Here is a 15169-nt window from a genome sequence, read left to right on the forward strand (position 1 = left end):
ACTGAAAAAGACCCAAAGTTTCAGAAATTTCTCAATATGAAAGAGAAAACTATTGTTCTAATAGAATAAAATACAAAGTACAAAATAATATTGACAAATTAGGTGTTTTGGTTGGTTTTAAAATACTCTTTAGAGATGCCAAAGAAACTTTTGGCCACTGGATATTTAAAATTTTTAAATTCATTTGATTTTTAAGTCTAAATTATTAACTTCAACTAATCTCATTTTACTGGATCTCTCATAGCATCTTATTAGAACTACCACATTGTGTTCTTCCCTCCCCCAGCCCTCCCTGACCCTGATCGACAACCCCCCCACCTGATCGGGGGCGGGGCCAGCTGGCCAACCACTTACAGCCCCCCCCCCCCCCACTGACTGGACCCAACCCATGCATGAATTAGTGCACCAGGCCTCTAGTCTATATAATAAAAGCCTAAGTGACCATTACGGCGGAACTACCAGAATGACCGGTCACTATGATGCGCACTGACCATCAGGGGGCAGATGCTCAATGCAGGAGCTGCCCTCTGGTGGTCAGTGTGCTCCCACAGGGGGAATACCACTCAGCCAGAAGCCAGGCAGTGCTAAGGAGCAGCAAGCTGAGCTGTAAGAGCAAGGGGTCCCAGACTGCAAGAGGGATGTCCGACTGCTAGAGGGTGCAGGTCGGGCTGAAGGGCACCCCCCCCCCCCCGTGCACGAACTTTGTGCACCAGGCCTCTGGTCAATTAAAAGATGATAGATTTTTATAAATATTTTGAAATTAAACAACACACTCTATATAACCCATAGTCAAAGAGAAAATCACAAGAGAAACTAAGAAATATTTTGAATTAAATGACAATGAAAGCACAAAAATTTGTTGGACAGAGGTAAAGCAGTCTTTTGAGGGCAATTGATGACATTATTAGAAAAGGAAAAAGCTCTCAAACCACTGATCTAACTTTCATCTTAAACAAGTAGCAAGGCAAGAGCAAAATAAACCTAAAGCAATCATAAGGAAGAAAATAATAAGTATAAGAGCGTGTGCTATGATATTTAAAGCAGAAAAACAATAGAGAAAATCAATAAAACCCAAAACTGGCTCTTTCAAAAAATAATAAAATTAATAAACCTCTAGGCCAGGGGTTCTCAACCTGTGGGTCGCGAACCCTTTGGGGGTTGAACCACCCTTTCACAGAGGTCGCCTAAGACCATCCTGTATATCAGATATTTACATTATGATTCATAACAGTAGCAAAATTACAGTTATGAAGTAGCAAGAAAAATAATTTTATGGTTGGGGTCACAAGATGAGTAACTGTATTTAAAGGGCCAAAAGGTTGAGAACCATTGCTCTAGGCAGAATAAAAAAGAGAGAGAAGATATAAATATCAATCTCAGGATTGGGAGAGGTGAAGTCACTCTTAGTCTATAGATACCAAAAGGCTAATTGGGAATAATTAGGGAATATTATAACTAACTTTATGTCCATAAATAAGATAACAGATAAAATGAACCAAATACCAAAGCTTAATCAAGAAAAAATAGGTAACTTGAATAGTTCTATATCTATTAAAGACATTAAATACTGAATTAAAAACCTTCCAACACTATCAGTTTTAATTCATGAAAGCCTTTAAAAAATTTATTTCTAGCTTGACAAATGAATTTTTATACTTTTTCCTGCATAAGTATTTTAATGTTTATCCTAAGTCACTAAAATAAATTTACTTTTAATGATTAAAGTGTATAAATAGGCTAGAAAAAATATCAAATATCAGAATTTTAGTTTCTAGCAATCAACTGTCTTCATTCTAGTAAAGTCTAGTTATATTCAATATACAATATTTCTATCACAGTCTTGTTTTATAATCTTTATCATTAACAGATTCCTGTTTTTTAATGGCTACCAAGGAAAGAATATCAACTTAGTATTATCAATGTATGATATGAGATGTTGTTTTTATAAATGGCAGTCCTAAGATCTAAGAAGTCTGAAATTCAATGGTGCTTTATAGAAAAAAATAGAGAGACAAAGAAAGAGATCTATATATTATCTCTCTATTTAGCTAGCGAGCTAGCTATCTAATCATTCAATCATGAAACAACTGCATGAGGTAAAAATTCTCTTGATTTAAAAAATTAGGAATTTAAACTATCTTGATTTAAAGAAAGAAATTGAGACTTAGATAATTTAAATAACTTTACCAGGATTATACAATTTAGCAGAGTTAGAATTTGAATCTGGGTCTGTCTCTTAAACCCACCCACTCATCCATCCATCTGCTGTGGATTTAAGTGTGGAGAAGATAAACACTAAACTGTCCCATTTCTCATTAACGCCTTTTGTGGCCTCAGAGAGTTAATGCTCCTTTCAAATATGCCCTCCTGAATAGGGGGAAATAGTTGCACAGAGAATATAGTTAACAAAACATTGTAAAGTCATTTAGAAATTTCTGTTGCCTTATATACACTGTAATTTAAAAAAGAGAGAGAGAGAGAAGAGAACCAATAAAATTTAAGTACAGAGGTATCCTGCATATTCACTGATAACTCATATTGAGAAATATGAACAAATATTCCAACTTTTGGAAGGAAAAATCACAGTGTACAACCATTGATAGGTAACTGACTTAGTTTCCTTTAACAAGACAGCAAATTTTAAACTTACATAGCTCTCATAAAGTGCTCTCTGATCAATTTAGCCTGAACTGACTTAATTTTAGTATTATCACATTTCTCAGGGAGTATTTGCTCCACAAACTTTTGCTTTAGTTTTGGCCAACACCTTTCATTAGGAATAGAAATTAGTTCATTTTAGTGATTCTTGTACCAGGCACAAAAATCCTAGCAAATAATCCTTCCAAGAATTTTTGGTACAATGCAGATTTACAATTTACTACTTCATAATTGTTTTATAGGGAAAAATTGTTAGTTTAATTTCTCTGAAAAATTACTGCATCTTTGCAAGTGATTTACAATGATGAAAAGGAACCTTCTAATGTCAACTAATCTATTCTTCAATTAGGAGAGAAAAATACTCACGGTTGAGCCCCAATTTCTCGTAGATGATAAAAGAGTTGGGGGAGGTAAGTTTGAAGAAGAGTCTCAAATAGCAAACAGAGTGACACAATACCCTGCAAACAATAATAAGTCACAAGAGGAATACATATTTTAGTATTTAAAAATTAACTCTGCTGATAAATTATTCAAATGAAAATGAGAAAACCAGTATCAACATAAATATTTTTGTCAACATAGTCTTTATATTGTTTAAGAGTCAAAAACAGGACATACACTAATGATTTCCAACATTGTATTTAAAGATACATTTTATCCCTCTTCACGGAAACCTACTCTTACAGATATGCAATGGAGCCTCCTTTTAACACAATAGGTTCCCCACATAACTTGGTATGTAATATTCAGAGTCCAAAGATAACATCATTTTATAAAAAAGCTGCCACTTTGTAAGCCATGCATTATCACTTAGGCCCAGCAAATTAGTTTTTTCTGGAAGCATGCCAGTTTCCAGGTATTTCTCTGGTGCCACGGCCACACCCTTTTACTTTCTCCCCCCACACAGCTCTTCCCTGCCAGCTGCCTCACCCATCAGGGAAAGAATTTCCTGATTTTTTCCACTTTCTTTGAAATCCATCCACAGGGAAAGACTGACTGCTGATTGCTTGAGATGTGCACCAGAAAGTTATCAAACAAGATTTTTTATTATTTCATATAAAGATTATTTTTTACTGAAATCTACTTTCCTAAAAGGGCATTATTTGTAGAGTACGGGAAGTAACCAATTTAAGCAGATGGTTTTGCAAGTGCATTTTTTACTTGACAACTCTGAATAAAGTCTTTCTTGCAGCTCAGCATTCCTCAGGGTTGATTTTGGTTAGGAACTTTTAATCCTCTTTTTGAATTTCTAAAGAAAAAGGGCTGTAATGGTTCCAAATAGTTCAGTCTAGCTGCAAGCCAGAAAAGGAGCCGGCCACTTCTAAGTCTTTATTTCATGGAATAAAGAAAGGGCAGAGGCAGGGCTGGCCCAATCAATTAGCTGAAAAAGGACACCTCCGGGTCAGTGTGGAGACAGAGGAATACCCAGGCAGCTCAGTGTTGAGCTTCGGAGCTCTGCACGGGGAAAACCCATGGGTGTGTACTGAGCAGCCAGGTCAAAGCTCTGAAGCATAAAATGGTATAGAATCTGAGTGTAAGAAATCTGATGCTAAGAATGAAGCATTAGAAAAGAGAATTCTTAATATATTTCAGAGGATTCTAGATTAAGCATTCATGTAAGATAAGCACTAAGTCAAGGTGTCTCAGAGAGAAGAAACCAGGGTAACTGGTGGTGCCTCCTTTGTGCATCGGTGACGCCCTGGTTTCTGTTATTTGCCAGCTGTCACTAGTGATGCATGAGAGCAAACTGGAGGTGGAGGAAGGGGAATAAGAATACAGAGTTTGCTGGGGGGATAAAGGACAACCATGTAGTTTAGCAGCGGTGACATTTGCCTCTTTGGGGAAATTTGGTAGCCCCGACACATTCCAATCTAATGTTTCTTCCGGAGAGTAAGTCAAGTTGTTCAAAACAGGCCCAGAGGTGGAAAAAAGTGGAACTGAAATTAAGCACTGCTTTTACTCAGGCTCATAGCAGGGAGAAGATACAACAAAGGACTGGCCAAAATAAGACAGGTAAAAATGTTCAATGCCCAATCTGCTTCTCCTTGATTTTCATATTGAGGCCAAAGGAGCCTCAATAAATATAAGAAAAATATCTAGTACGATAACTGAGAATTAGCCAAACATGAAACTGGAAAGTAAGTGACAAATACATTTTTTGATTTTCATTAACAACAAAGAAGAGGTGATGACGATAATCATAGCAACAAAAACAGCGGCATTAACGGACACCTGCCATGAGCCAGTGCCACCCGGTGCTCTGTCGGCTTCGCTGCAGCTCTGCAGGCTACAGAGACACAATTCCATAGGTGAGCCTCATTCCACAGGTGAGGAAATCCGTCTTCAAGGAAGGTGGGCACTTTTGCCAAAGAGGATAATACAGACATTTCTATGTTTTTCTTTTAACTCAGAAAAGATCATTTAAATGCAATTGATAAAGGTCTTTTCCCATTTTAATTATTACCAAAATATTTAAATATCGGTTTCTTCTTCTCTTTCGTTTATTTGATAGAACCTTGTTGGTGACATCAGAAGTGAAAATTTGTTGCTTTATAGTTTAATTGAGTAGGAGACTTTTTCTTGAATAAAAAACAGATTAGAGTCTGATTTGATCCAGTTTTTTATGAACTTACAGAAGGATGAGAAGAGATGGAATGAAGTCTGAAGAAAAAACGCACATACATCTCACGGAATATCTGATACAATTTGGAAGGTTCATTGTATAGAAAACAAAGTGGTGCAACTGAAAGAATAAAAAATCACTGGTAATACTGCAGAACTACTAAAATTTAAAAGATAAATTCATGAAAAGAAAGAGTAAGTTCATCTCTTATAGTAATATTCATTCATAGACAAGTTTAAATTAGATGAAAGTTTTAATCAAATTTTAAAAGAAATACATATTATAATTTGAAAGAAAGACAGTAACTAAAACTGAAGTGGTAAGGGACTAACTAGAGTCCCTGAGGGGGGGGGGGAATGAATTATGATTATTCTATTCTACTGGTTCTAACTAAATAAGTGGCTGCAGCTCAAATATTTGTGGATGCTTAACATATTTTTCTAAAGTAGTATACTTAAACTCTATAGCATCATCTATTTCCTTAGCAAACATTTTCTCCCTGTGTGTATAAACCTTAGACTATTTCAATGACTAAGAAATGTGAACTATCAGGAGTTGATGCATTTTGTGCTCTGAGAAGTGTTAGAAGATTTAAACTTTCTGACATCATTAATTGACCTCCAAATCATTCAAGTACAAGCTTACAGCTGAAATTATTAAAATAGGACAAAAGGGCTAGCATTTTTTATTATTAGAAGTAAAATTTATGTCCTTAACCTTTGTAGGTTTTCTATTTTACGTTCCTCACATATTTATAAGAGATGAAGCAGAGCGCCTTATAATCCACAATTTCCCCAGCCTACTGGTGTGCACAGCAACATTACATGACAGCATCAGTCACCCCAGCCACACCATCAAGGAGAGCATAAGGCAAAGGTCCTAGGCCCCTTGACTTCGTTTCACTGAAGGCTAGTTTTCAACGTTTTGTGTTACATCATTCACCATGATTATCTGATGTAGGAATGAGGGCCTTTTTACAAAGAAAAGTATTAATTTACTGCTGATTCTTTTTACGAAAGTAAAGCATTAAGGTATTTCTGTTTAGCTTAAAGGTTGGGGGCAGCAATAGTGGGGACAACAATCTTCTGTCACCATATATTTGGCCCCCTTTATCCTTCACTACCCCTCCTTCCCTCCGGTAACCACCACACTGTTGTCTGTGTCTATGAGTCTCAGTTTGTTTTAATTCTAGTTTGTCAAGCAATCACCATCTGAGCAATATGATGACATTGTTTTTTCCATTGGACATATAAACAAATACAAAACTCAATGTTTAAAAATGTTCACAATCACTTGTGTGTGGTGATATGCTATAAAGTGTGATCTTCATGTTTAATTTTCTAAAGTGTAATAAACAATGAATATTTTTAAGCCCAACTTACCATACATTGAAAATCCATGAAAAGGGATTACACCTAAAAAAAAAAAAGTATTTCTTTTCAATTAGTATGCCCACTGAATTATTAGGTAAACTTTAGAGGATTAAAACTGAAAATAGAAAGTTTTCCTATTTTTTATTTCTACTTTGTTCATGAATGTCAGAAAGACTTAGTGATGGTAATTAACAAAAATAAATGCTTTTTAATATCTTTAAAATAGCAAACTAGAGGTTTGCCATATATATCCAGTTAATTTTCTATTGATATTGTTGAAAAATTAAAACTTTGAATATATACTACAAAAACAGGGCAAAAATAGAAGGCAGTTCTCAGAACTAAGTTAAAGAACTAATTATATGGTATCAGAAAGTGAATAGATTATATCCTTCCTGAAACAAATTTATCCTGTAAATTTGAATACAATCTGTTAAAAGAAAAGGGAGCATTCCAAGGTACCCTTGTATAGATACATTCCTCTGTAAACTTATCAAAAATTTTTATCGTAGAATGTGGTTTAGAAAAAGTATTGGCAGGAATATAGTACAAATTCAATGTAATCTTTGGCAAGAATTATACACAAGTAAATGACACATCCACTTCAGAGAAATACTCAAAGCCTAACTTGGTGTGCTAAACATCTTGTCACATTGTAAATAAAAAATCAGAATTTGTACAACTTAGGTTCAAAACAGAAGTTCTGCAATACACACACCATTGAATATCTATCACTGTACCAAGTCAGGCTGCAAAAACAGTACAGGAGAAAGCTGAGAAGTTTACTGTTTTGAAAAATAGTATAGAAATGCTTTAAACATCGACATGCTCACAGGCAGGGCCTTCTGAGGTCATCTAAAGTGAGTTATGATACACTAGAGGCCCGGTGCACCAAAATTTGTGCACTCGGGGGGTAGGGGGGTCCCCTCAGCCTGGCCTGTGCCCTCTCGCAGTCTGGGACCCCTCTGGAGATAACGCCCTGCTGGCTTAGGCCTGCTCCCGGGTGGCAGAGGGCAGGCCCAATCCCTAGGTGCAGCCCCTGGTCGGGCTCAGAGCAGGGCTGATTGGGGAGTTGGGGTGCCGCCCCCTGTCATGCACAGAGCAGGACGGATCGGGAGGTTGCAATGCCACCCTCAGTCATGCTCAGGGTAGGGCCGATTGGGGGGTTGGGGCACCGCCCCCTGTCACACTCAAGGCAGGGTCGATGGGGAGGTTGTGGCGCCACCCCGTCACGCACAGAGCAGGGCCCATCAGGGGGGTTGGGGTGCCGCACCCTGTCACACACAGAGCCGCAGGGCGATCAGGGGGTTGGGGAGCTCCCCCTGTATCAGGCACAGAGCAGGGCTGATCAGGAGTTTGGGGCGCCTTCCCCTGTCACGAACAGAGCAGGGCGGATAGGGAGGTTGTGGCCCCGCCCCCTGTCACACACAGAGCCACAGGGCGATCAGGGGGTTTGGGCGCTGCCCCCTGTCACGCTGATCCTGGTGCTGGGAGGCCTCGCGGCTCCACTGATCCCGGTGCTGGGAGGCATATTACCCTTTTACTATATAGGATAGAGGCCTGGTGCATGGGTTGGGGTTGGCTGGTTTGCCCTGAAGGGTGTCCTGGATCAGGGTGGGGGTCCCCACTGGGGTGCCTGGCCAGCCTGGGTGAGGGGATTATGGCTGTTTGCAGCTGGTCACACACCCTTCAGGGTGGGGGTCCCCACTGGGGTGCCTGGCCAGTCTGGGTGAGGGGCTGAGGGCTGAAGCTCCCAACTGCTCCTCTTTTTCTTTTTTTTAAAATTCTGGGCCAGCTTTAGCTCTGGCTCCAGCTCTGAGGCCTCTGCTGCTGAAAGCAGGTATCTGGTTTGTTTGGGTTCTATAATCGAAACAATGTATAACTCCAGCTCTGAGATCCCAGCTCGCTGAAAGCAGGTTTCTGGGGTTTTGTTTAGCTTCTATATTTGTTACAATGTTTCAAACTGCAGGCTCAGAGGCCAGCAAGGCAGGCGGGGAACGGTGGTTTCCTCCGTCACTGAAGCAAGCAAGCCTCATGTTAGTTTCAAACTGCCTGGCCGCCGGCTGCCATCTTGTCTGGCAGTTAATTTGCATATCTCCCTGATTAGCCAATGGGAAGGGTAGCGGTCGTACACCAATTACCATGTTTCTCTTTTATTAGATAGGATGCTTGTTCAGTCTCCCTTTAAAACACATCCAGCAGCAGAGCATGCATGAGTTCCTGATGCAACCGGTTACAAACGTTGAACAGGTTTAACTCGGGGGAATTATTCCTCATGCTGGGTTGAGCTCTGGCTCCGTGGAAGCCTCAGTTGTTATTCCCAGGTCTGACCACAGAGGTCACACAGAACAAGTCTAACTTGTCCTCTTTGAAAATGTTCAGAAATATTGAGGACTTTGTTCTACTCCCCCCCCCCCCCCACTCCCAACACCCATTACCACCAGGTTTTTGGTTTTTGTTCTAAGACTTTATGAGTTTCTTTTTAAATTTTATTTTTCAAGCACAGAAGGCTTTATGGGTCTCGTTAGTGGTTCCCGACACAGTGGTCCTGAAGAGCTTCCTTACTCTATTTCCCCTGTAGCTCACCACAGTCCTTAAAGTGAGGTGACTGAAACCGCCAAGCATTTTCCCTCCCTGCGCACCACACAGCTAAGACACTGCACTTGTGCAGTTGTTTCTGACCTAGGTAAAGGATTATACTCTCTCCTCTGTCACATCTGTTCTTCAGTGAGCCATGCCAATTTGGGACAATCCTGTATTCCCTACTCTTCCTGGACCCATAGTACTGAGGTATTCTAAGTATACCATCTACGTCCTCATCTAAAAGTCTGAACAAGGCAGAGTGACGATAGGACTTGTCACTTGAGACGCCTTCCACACTGATAGTAATTCATTAATTAGCACCTTATCATGGTAAGTTAAGAGCACAGACTGAGTGTCAGACAGATTCGATTGGGTTCATCTAGCTCTATCATTTAACAACTTTATGCCTCTGGGTGAAATTCTTAACTTCTCTAAGCTTCAGTTTCCTCATCTGTCAATCAGAGATAATGCTAGAGCTTCAGGATATGATTAATGAGATATGGCTGTAACTTAGCCATTAATAAATAATCATTATAGGCCCTTAATAAAAGTTAATATTGATATGGTCATTCACAAATAAGCTCATATCCCTTTGTTGTTTCTAGAAGTAATTCTATCAAAGAAGAATATGAGGAAAATCCAATATTATCGGGAACAAGTGTGCCACCAACCACCTTTGGATTTTTACAGCATCACAAGCTGTAAAATAACACCCATTTCCTCTCATCTTCCAGAACACACCCCGTTCGTGTTGTCCATCTGTGGCTGAATCCTGGGCTGCTTATCAATGTTCTCTTCCCAACCGTTCTTCTAACCTCTCCTGCTCTTCACACCCAATGCCAGGCCTCGCTTTGCTCCTCAGAGGAGGGGGATGCGAGGGGGGATGCTGTGAGCCCCCCGCTGCCTGTTCGTTACCCCAGTGCCCCTCACATGTTTCAGGTTTTCTCACTTCCCTGAGGAGCTGACAGCTTCACCTGTACCCCAGGCCTGGTTCCCTGATTTCCCCGCGGCGGGCAAGCTAGTCAGGTCCCTGGCTTGTTTCTGTGCAGCCCATGAGATAAAAATGGCTTTTACATTTTAAGGGATTATTTTTTAAAAGCAACAAAGAAGAATGTGTGATGGAGACTGTTTGTGGCCAGAAAATGTAAGATATTTCCCACCTGGCCCTTGTCAGAAAGAATTGGCCAACCTCGGCTTTGGAATCCTGCCCATCCATTCTCCCCTCCTCCCCTCATGCGCAACACTCAGCAAATATGTTTGAGCCTCTACATGTGCCGGACACGGTCCTGACAGTTAGAGCTTCCTTTTTATTGGGGATAGAAATATAACGAAATAGTGAGTAGATGCTGGACAGTGGTAAGTGCTATGAAGGGAAACCAAGGAGGGAAGGGGGAGGCCTCACTGACAAAAGAGCCACAGAGGCCATGGAGGTGAGAGCCCCAGGGTGGGGGTGGCCTGGAAGCCCGGGCTTCCGGTGGTGACTGACAGACTGGGATCAGTCAGTGCAGATTAGCAGGGCCTTCTGCTCTCTCTCCCCCTAATGGAGGGAGGCAGGGGTGGGTGGGTCCTAGCAAAGTACTCACAGCTCCAGTCCCTCCTATTCCACTGAAGCCTTTCAGCCAAGGATGTCATATGTTATTAGAAATATCCTTAACACTGTCATCATTGAACATCCATTTTTTTCCCCGGGCCCCACTTTCCCATCAAACAAATCTCTAGTCTCTCTCCTTCCCATGAAGCCGGGCTTAATTTTTTGAAAATTATCCAAGTTAACTTCCTTTATGTTCTCATTATATGTCCTCAACTCTTTGTAAACTGGTTTCTAGCCCTATAACACCAACTTATACTGCTAAACCCAGGGATCTCCTCTGTGTGTCTTGGCCCAGAGCAACTAAAAGTTCCTTCTCCAATTGGAGCCTTCCAGGCATTGATGCCCCTGGCAGATCAGGCTCCCTGCCTACCAGAAACTCCTGCTGCTGTGCGTGTACACATGTGTGAGTGTACACATGTGTGCGTGTGTGCATGTGTACATGCTTGTGGCTGGTTCTCTCTTCAGCCCACTCCTTGCCTGTAGCTACTTTCCTAGACATTCTGTCGTATTTGTTTTCTCTCCTTCGCCAGTATGTCTTTATTGACCTGCAAGTCAAACTGGAAAAGCCCAGTATCACGTGCCTCATTCTGGATTCTCTGTTTCTGTAAAGGACTCCTTACCCCCTGGTCTTCAGGGAAGAAAGCTGTGAGCCATCTTTGCCTTCTAGTTCTCCCTCAGCCCTCAGCCCGAAATGTGACTGTGTTCCTCTCTGTCCCTCTGGGAAAGGACACTTCACTGTTCAGGCTTTGGCCAGAACCTAACATCAGCAGCCTCCTCTCTCTTCCCTAACCCTCAAGTACAACTCTAATCCTACTGACTTGATTGCCACCCCTTCTTCAGCCTCGGGCAGGTGTAGGACAAGGGCTGTAGGCAATGCTCCTTCACCTCCAGCCCCATGCTGGACCCGCCCCTTCAAGGTTTTAAAATCAACACTCCTCCGCAGGTCTCCCTGACAGCCCCTGCTCCTTACCCCCAGTCAATTCACTAATCATACCCTTGTATCAGCTCACTTGCCCTGACTGATTGAGGTGTCCCTTCGCCTCTATGCACATAGACAGTCGGCATGATTTTGGCTACCCCACTTTCCACCATGTACGCTTGTATCAGTTCATCAACCTGTTTCCTCCTCGGGTACTACTCTTAGACCAAGGCAGGAGCAGGGGAGAGGGCATGGAATAAAGGTGGGCCTGCTCTGGCCCACCTCTAACTGTACCCCTCAGCCAGAGTCCATGTCCCTCCTTTCAGAACACAACCCAGGTGCCCAAGCCTGAAATTCCCAGCCCAAGGGCCTCTGGCCAGCTTCCAGGCTCTGCCTGGCCTCTTCGGTGGAGCCGCCCTCCGGGTGGAGAGGTGGCCAAAGGGGGCTATTTGTGGAAGGTGTGAACAGAGCGTGCACCTGCAGGCTGGGAGGTCCACGTGCACAAGCATGAAGTCTGTCCAGGTGTGGGATGGAGCCATGCCTGGGAAGGGGTGGGGATACCACGGCTAGGGACTGCTGAGGAGCCTGGGAATCTGAATTTGAACCTGACTTCCAGATTGCTATGAAGGAATACAGAGATGGGCAAAGTAGGTTTACAGTTATAATACAAATAAATAATACAATAATTAATAAATAATAATGTAAGAATAAACTCTTTTGTGTACTCACAACTCTACACCTACTTTTGCCCAGCCCTTTATCTGTTAAGACAAGAAAACAGAGTAGACTTTATCAGTTTATTAGTCTGATGTATAATGTTTAAATATCTAGACTTATGGTAGGTGGGCCTCTATTTGCACTCCTGCCCTGAGCCCTACAAAGGTTAGGAATAGACCCGTCTTCACCTTTAATCCTTCAGCCTCATTGGATAATAGCAGTGAGGTTGTGAGGATTAAATAAGGTCATGTATGTAATGTGCTCGGCATCACACTTGATGATGCTAAGTCTATACTTAACTAATGTTTCCTTCTCTTATCATAGTGTATTGTAATCACTTTTTTTTTGTTTTTCTCTCTCCCAACAGAATAAACTCTCAAAGCAGATTGCTATTACTATATACAAAACTCCTATAATCTTACTGCAAAAATGTTTTCCTTTCACTAAGTTATTAAGAGTCTGCTAAGTGTAAGAACACCTTAGTCAGGATAAGGCACTTTTAATTAGAAACTTACAGTGAATGAAGTAGTGAACTGCCAAGCAGCAGAAAGAGATGCATGTATTAAGACAACTCACAGTTAATCACACTTTCATTACATATCCCCCAAGTTCTGAAATCGATAATTGTTCTTTAAGCACATAAGGTATAAGCTATATGAAGCAATGGCCACAATTCACCATGCAACACAGTATCTTCTATGAGTAAGATGCTCAATTTGTGTTGTTAATGATAGAAAACTGGGGAATTACAAATATAATCAAGGCTTATAAATAAAATATTAAAGTATAAGAATAACTTATGAATGAGCAATCACCATATAGAACAGGAAACTCTCAGCAGCTAAGTGTTGCTTTGAAATGGCCAATGAAGTCACATGGAGATGGAATTTGAATTCTGTGTGACTCTGGGCAAACTATCAACACTCCATGTTTTTATTCCTGAAAATCACTGGCCAATAAGACCAACTTCATTGGGTTGTACTAAACACCAATGAGTTAATATATTTAAAGTACACAAGTATAGTGTTTAATACACAGCAGATGCGTCAATAACTGTAGCTATTTTATGCTCTCAGATTGGAGAGTACCACATTTCAGCATCAGCTTAAATGTAAGAAAATCTTGTTCTGTGTTAGATAAGGATTCGTTTCAGCTTAATCAAGATTAACCAGGGCTTAAGACTCCAAGAAAAGGTACACAGTCCACTCTGTTGAAGAAGGACAAAGTCAAGATTCTGGCAAACAGAAGTAGGAGGCACAAGAAGCACTGAAGAATCCATTAACACTCTAGGGCACATACCACCTAGAACATGTCTTTGATCTTAGAGGCTGTCATGTTCTTGGCCAGTGTTTTAAAATACTTTCCTTTGGCTCTCATCGCTTCAATGTTTCAAGGGTTGAGTTTCACCCACCTGGCCATCGTCCAGAAGTATTACTTCTAGCAGACATTGGGATGTGAGACACCATCTCTTATCTAGCCTAAGAGTCTGCTATGAATGATTATTTTAAGATCCTAGCCTTCCCTTATCAATCTGAAGAAAGTCTTAAATATTAACTGCCTACTCCATTCAATAGGAATAATGTCACAAAGTACAGATTTAATGGGCTTTTGACAAAACTCAGAAAGGTAAACATTGTCAACAAAAATAAATCCTAAACTAGATGAGATATAAATAGTAAATATGACTCAGAGATACCCCAAATATTAACATGCTTTGCACTTATTAAATATTTTCCCTTCATTTCCTCCCTGTCTCAATACTTAAACATTTATAGTTGTACCATAACTCTCACAGCTGATTCATTTTACCATCACTCCAGTTAAAAGCAAATTTTAACACTCTTTCATTTGGGATTACGTAGTACAGTTTATTTAATTCATTTGTTGAAATAATCATTTCCTCTGTTTATCCTCATTCCACACGAACCTACTGGTCAGGAAGAATAGGGATTAGGACAATAGATAAATTGTGTTCTAAGTATTTCCATGATCTTCCTGAATTCGAAATTCAGAATATGACTTTGTTACTTTTAGTACTTAAAATTTCCCTAAACATCAGAACATATCTGTATTTAAATATCAATCTAAAAGTCATACTTGATATAACCTTTTAATTAGGTTTACAACTTATGTCTCAAGTTACACATCAAATGAATGTTAGATTATGAGATGTTTTGAATTTATTTAATTAATATAGATGATAAAGTGCATTGCTATTTATCAACTGGACACTTGCAAGCAGATTTAAAATGACCTATTTTCATGATTTCTTCCAAACACCTTCCCTAATCTTTACTGCAAGGAGTTGTCCTGTGCACTGTAGGACATTTATTAGCATCATGAGATACGGGTGGTACCTTCTTCCCCCTGGTTGTGATAATGAGAAGCATCTTCAGACATTGCTAAATGTTCTCAGAGGGTTGGAAAGTGGGGTTAGAACTGCCCTTGGTTGAGAACCACTGCTCCAGAGTCTTAAAACTCCTCTACTTGGAGAAAACCAAGACGGCAGCATAGGTAAACACTGGATATTGCTGCCTCCCACAACAACTTCAAAAATACAACTAAAAGACAAAACAGACATCATCTAGAACCACAGGAAGGCTGGCTGAGTGGAAATTCTACAACTAGAAGGAAAGAGAAAAGCACTGAGACTCAGAGGAGGTGCGGAAGTAAAGTGCAGAGGTACGGAGGCCCACGGAAAGGGC

At 40.6% G+C, this 15169-nt stretch overlaps 1 protein-coding gene across 4 annotated transcripts in view; it reads right to left on the reverse strand.

The window, feature by feature from the left end:
• The window catches only part of TBC1D19 (TBC1 domain family member 19), a 118640-nt gene that overhangs the window by 12007 nt on the left and 91464 nt on the right, over window positions 1-15169 (reverse strand). For all 4 annotated transcript variants that reach the window (XM_059673879.1, XM_059673869.1, XM_059673860.1 and 1 more), the window contains 3 exons: window positions 6664-6696; window positions 5292-5401; window positions 3025-3116 (listed from right to left, as the gene is read on the reverse strand). In XM_059673879.1, coding sequence (XP_059529862.1) covers window positions 3025-3116; window positions 5292-5401; window positions 6664-6696 — 235 coding nt within the window. The remainder of the gene's footprint in view (window positions 1-3024; window positions 3117-5291; window positions 5402-6663; window positions 6697-15169) is intronic.

The sequence above is a fragment of the Myotis daubentonii genome, chromosome 1 (assembly GCF_963259705.1).
Source record: "Myotis daubentonii chromosome 1, mMyoDau2.1, whole genome shotgun sequence".
NCBI classification, from domain to species: Eukaryota; Metazoa; Chordata; class Mammalia; order Chiroptera; family Vespertilionidae; genus Myotis; species Myotis daubentonii.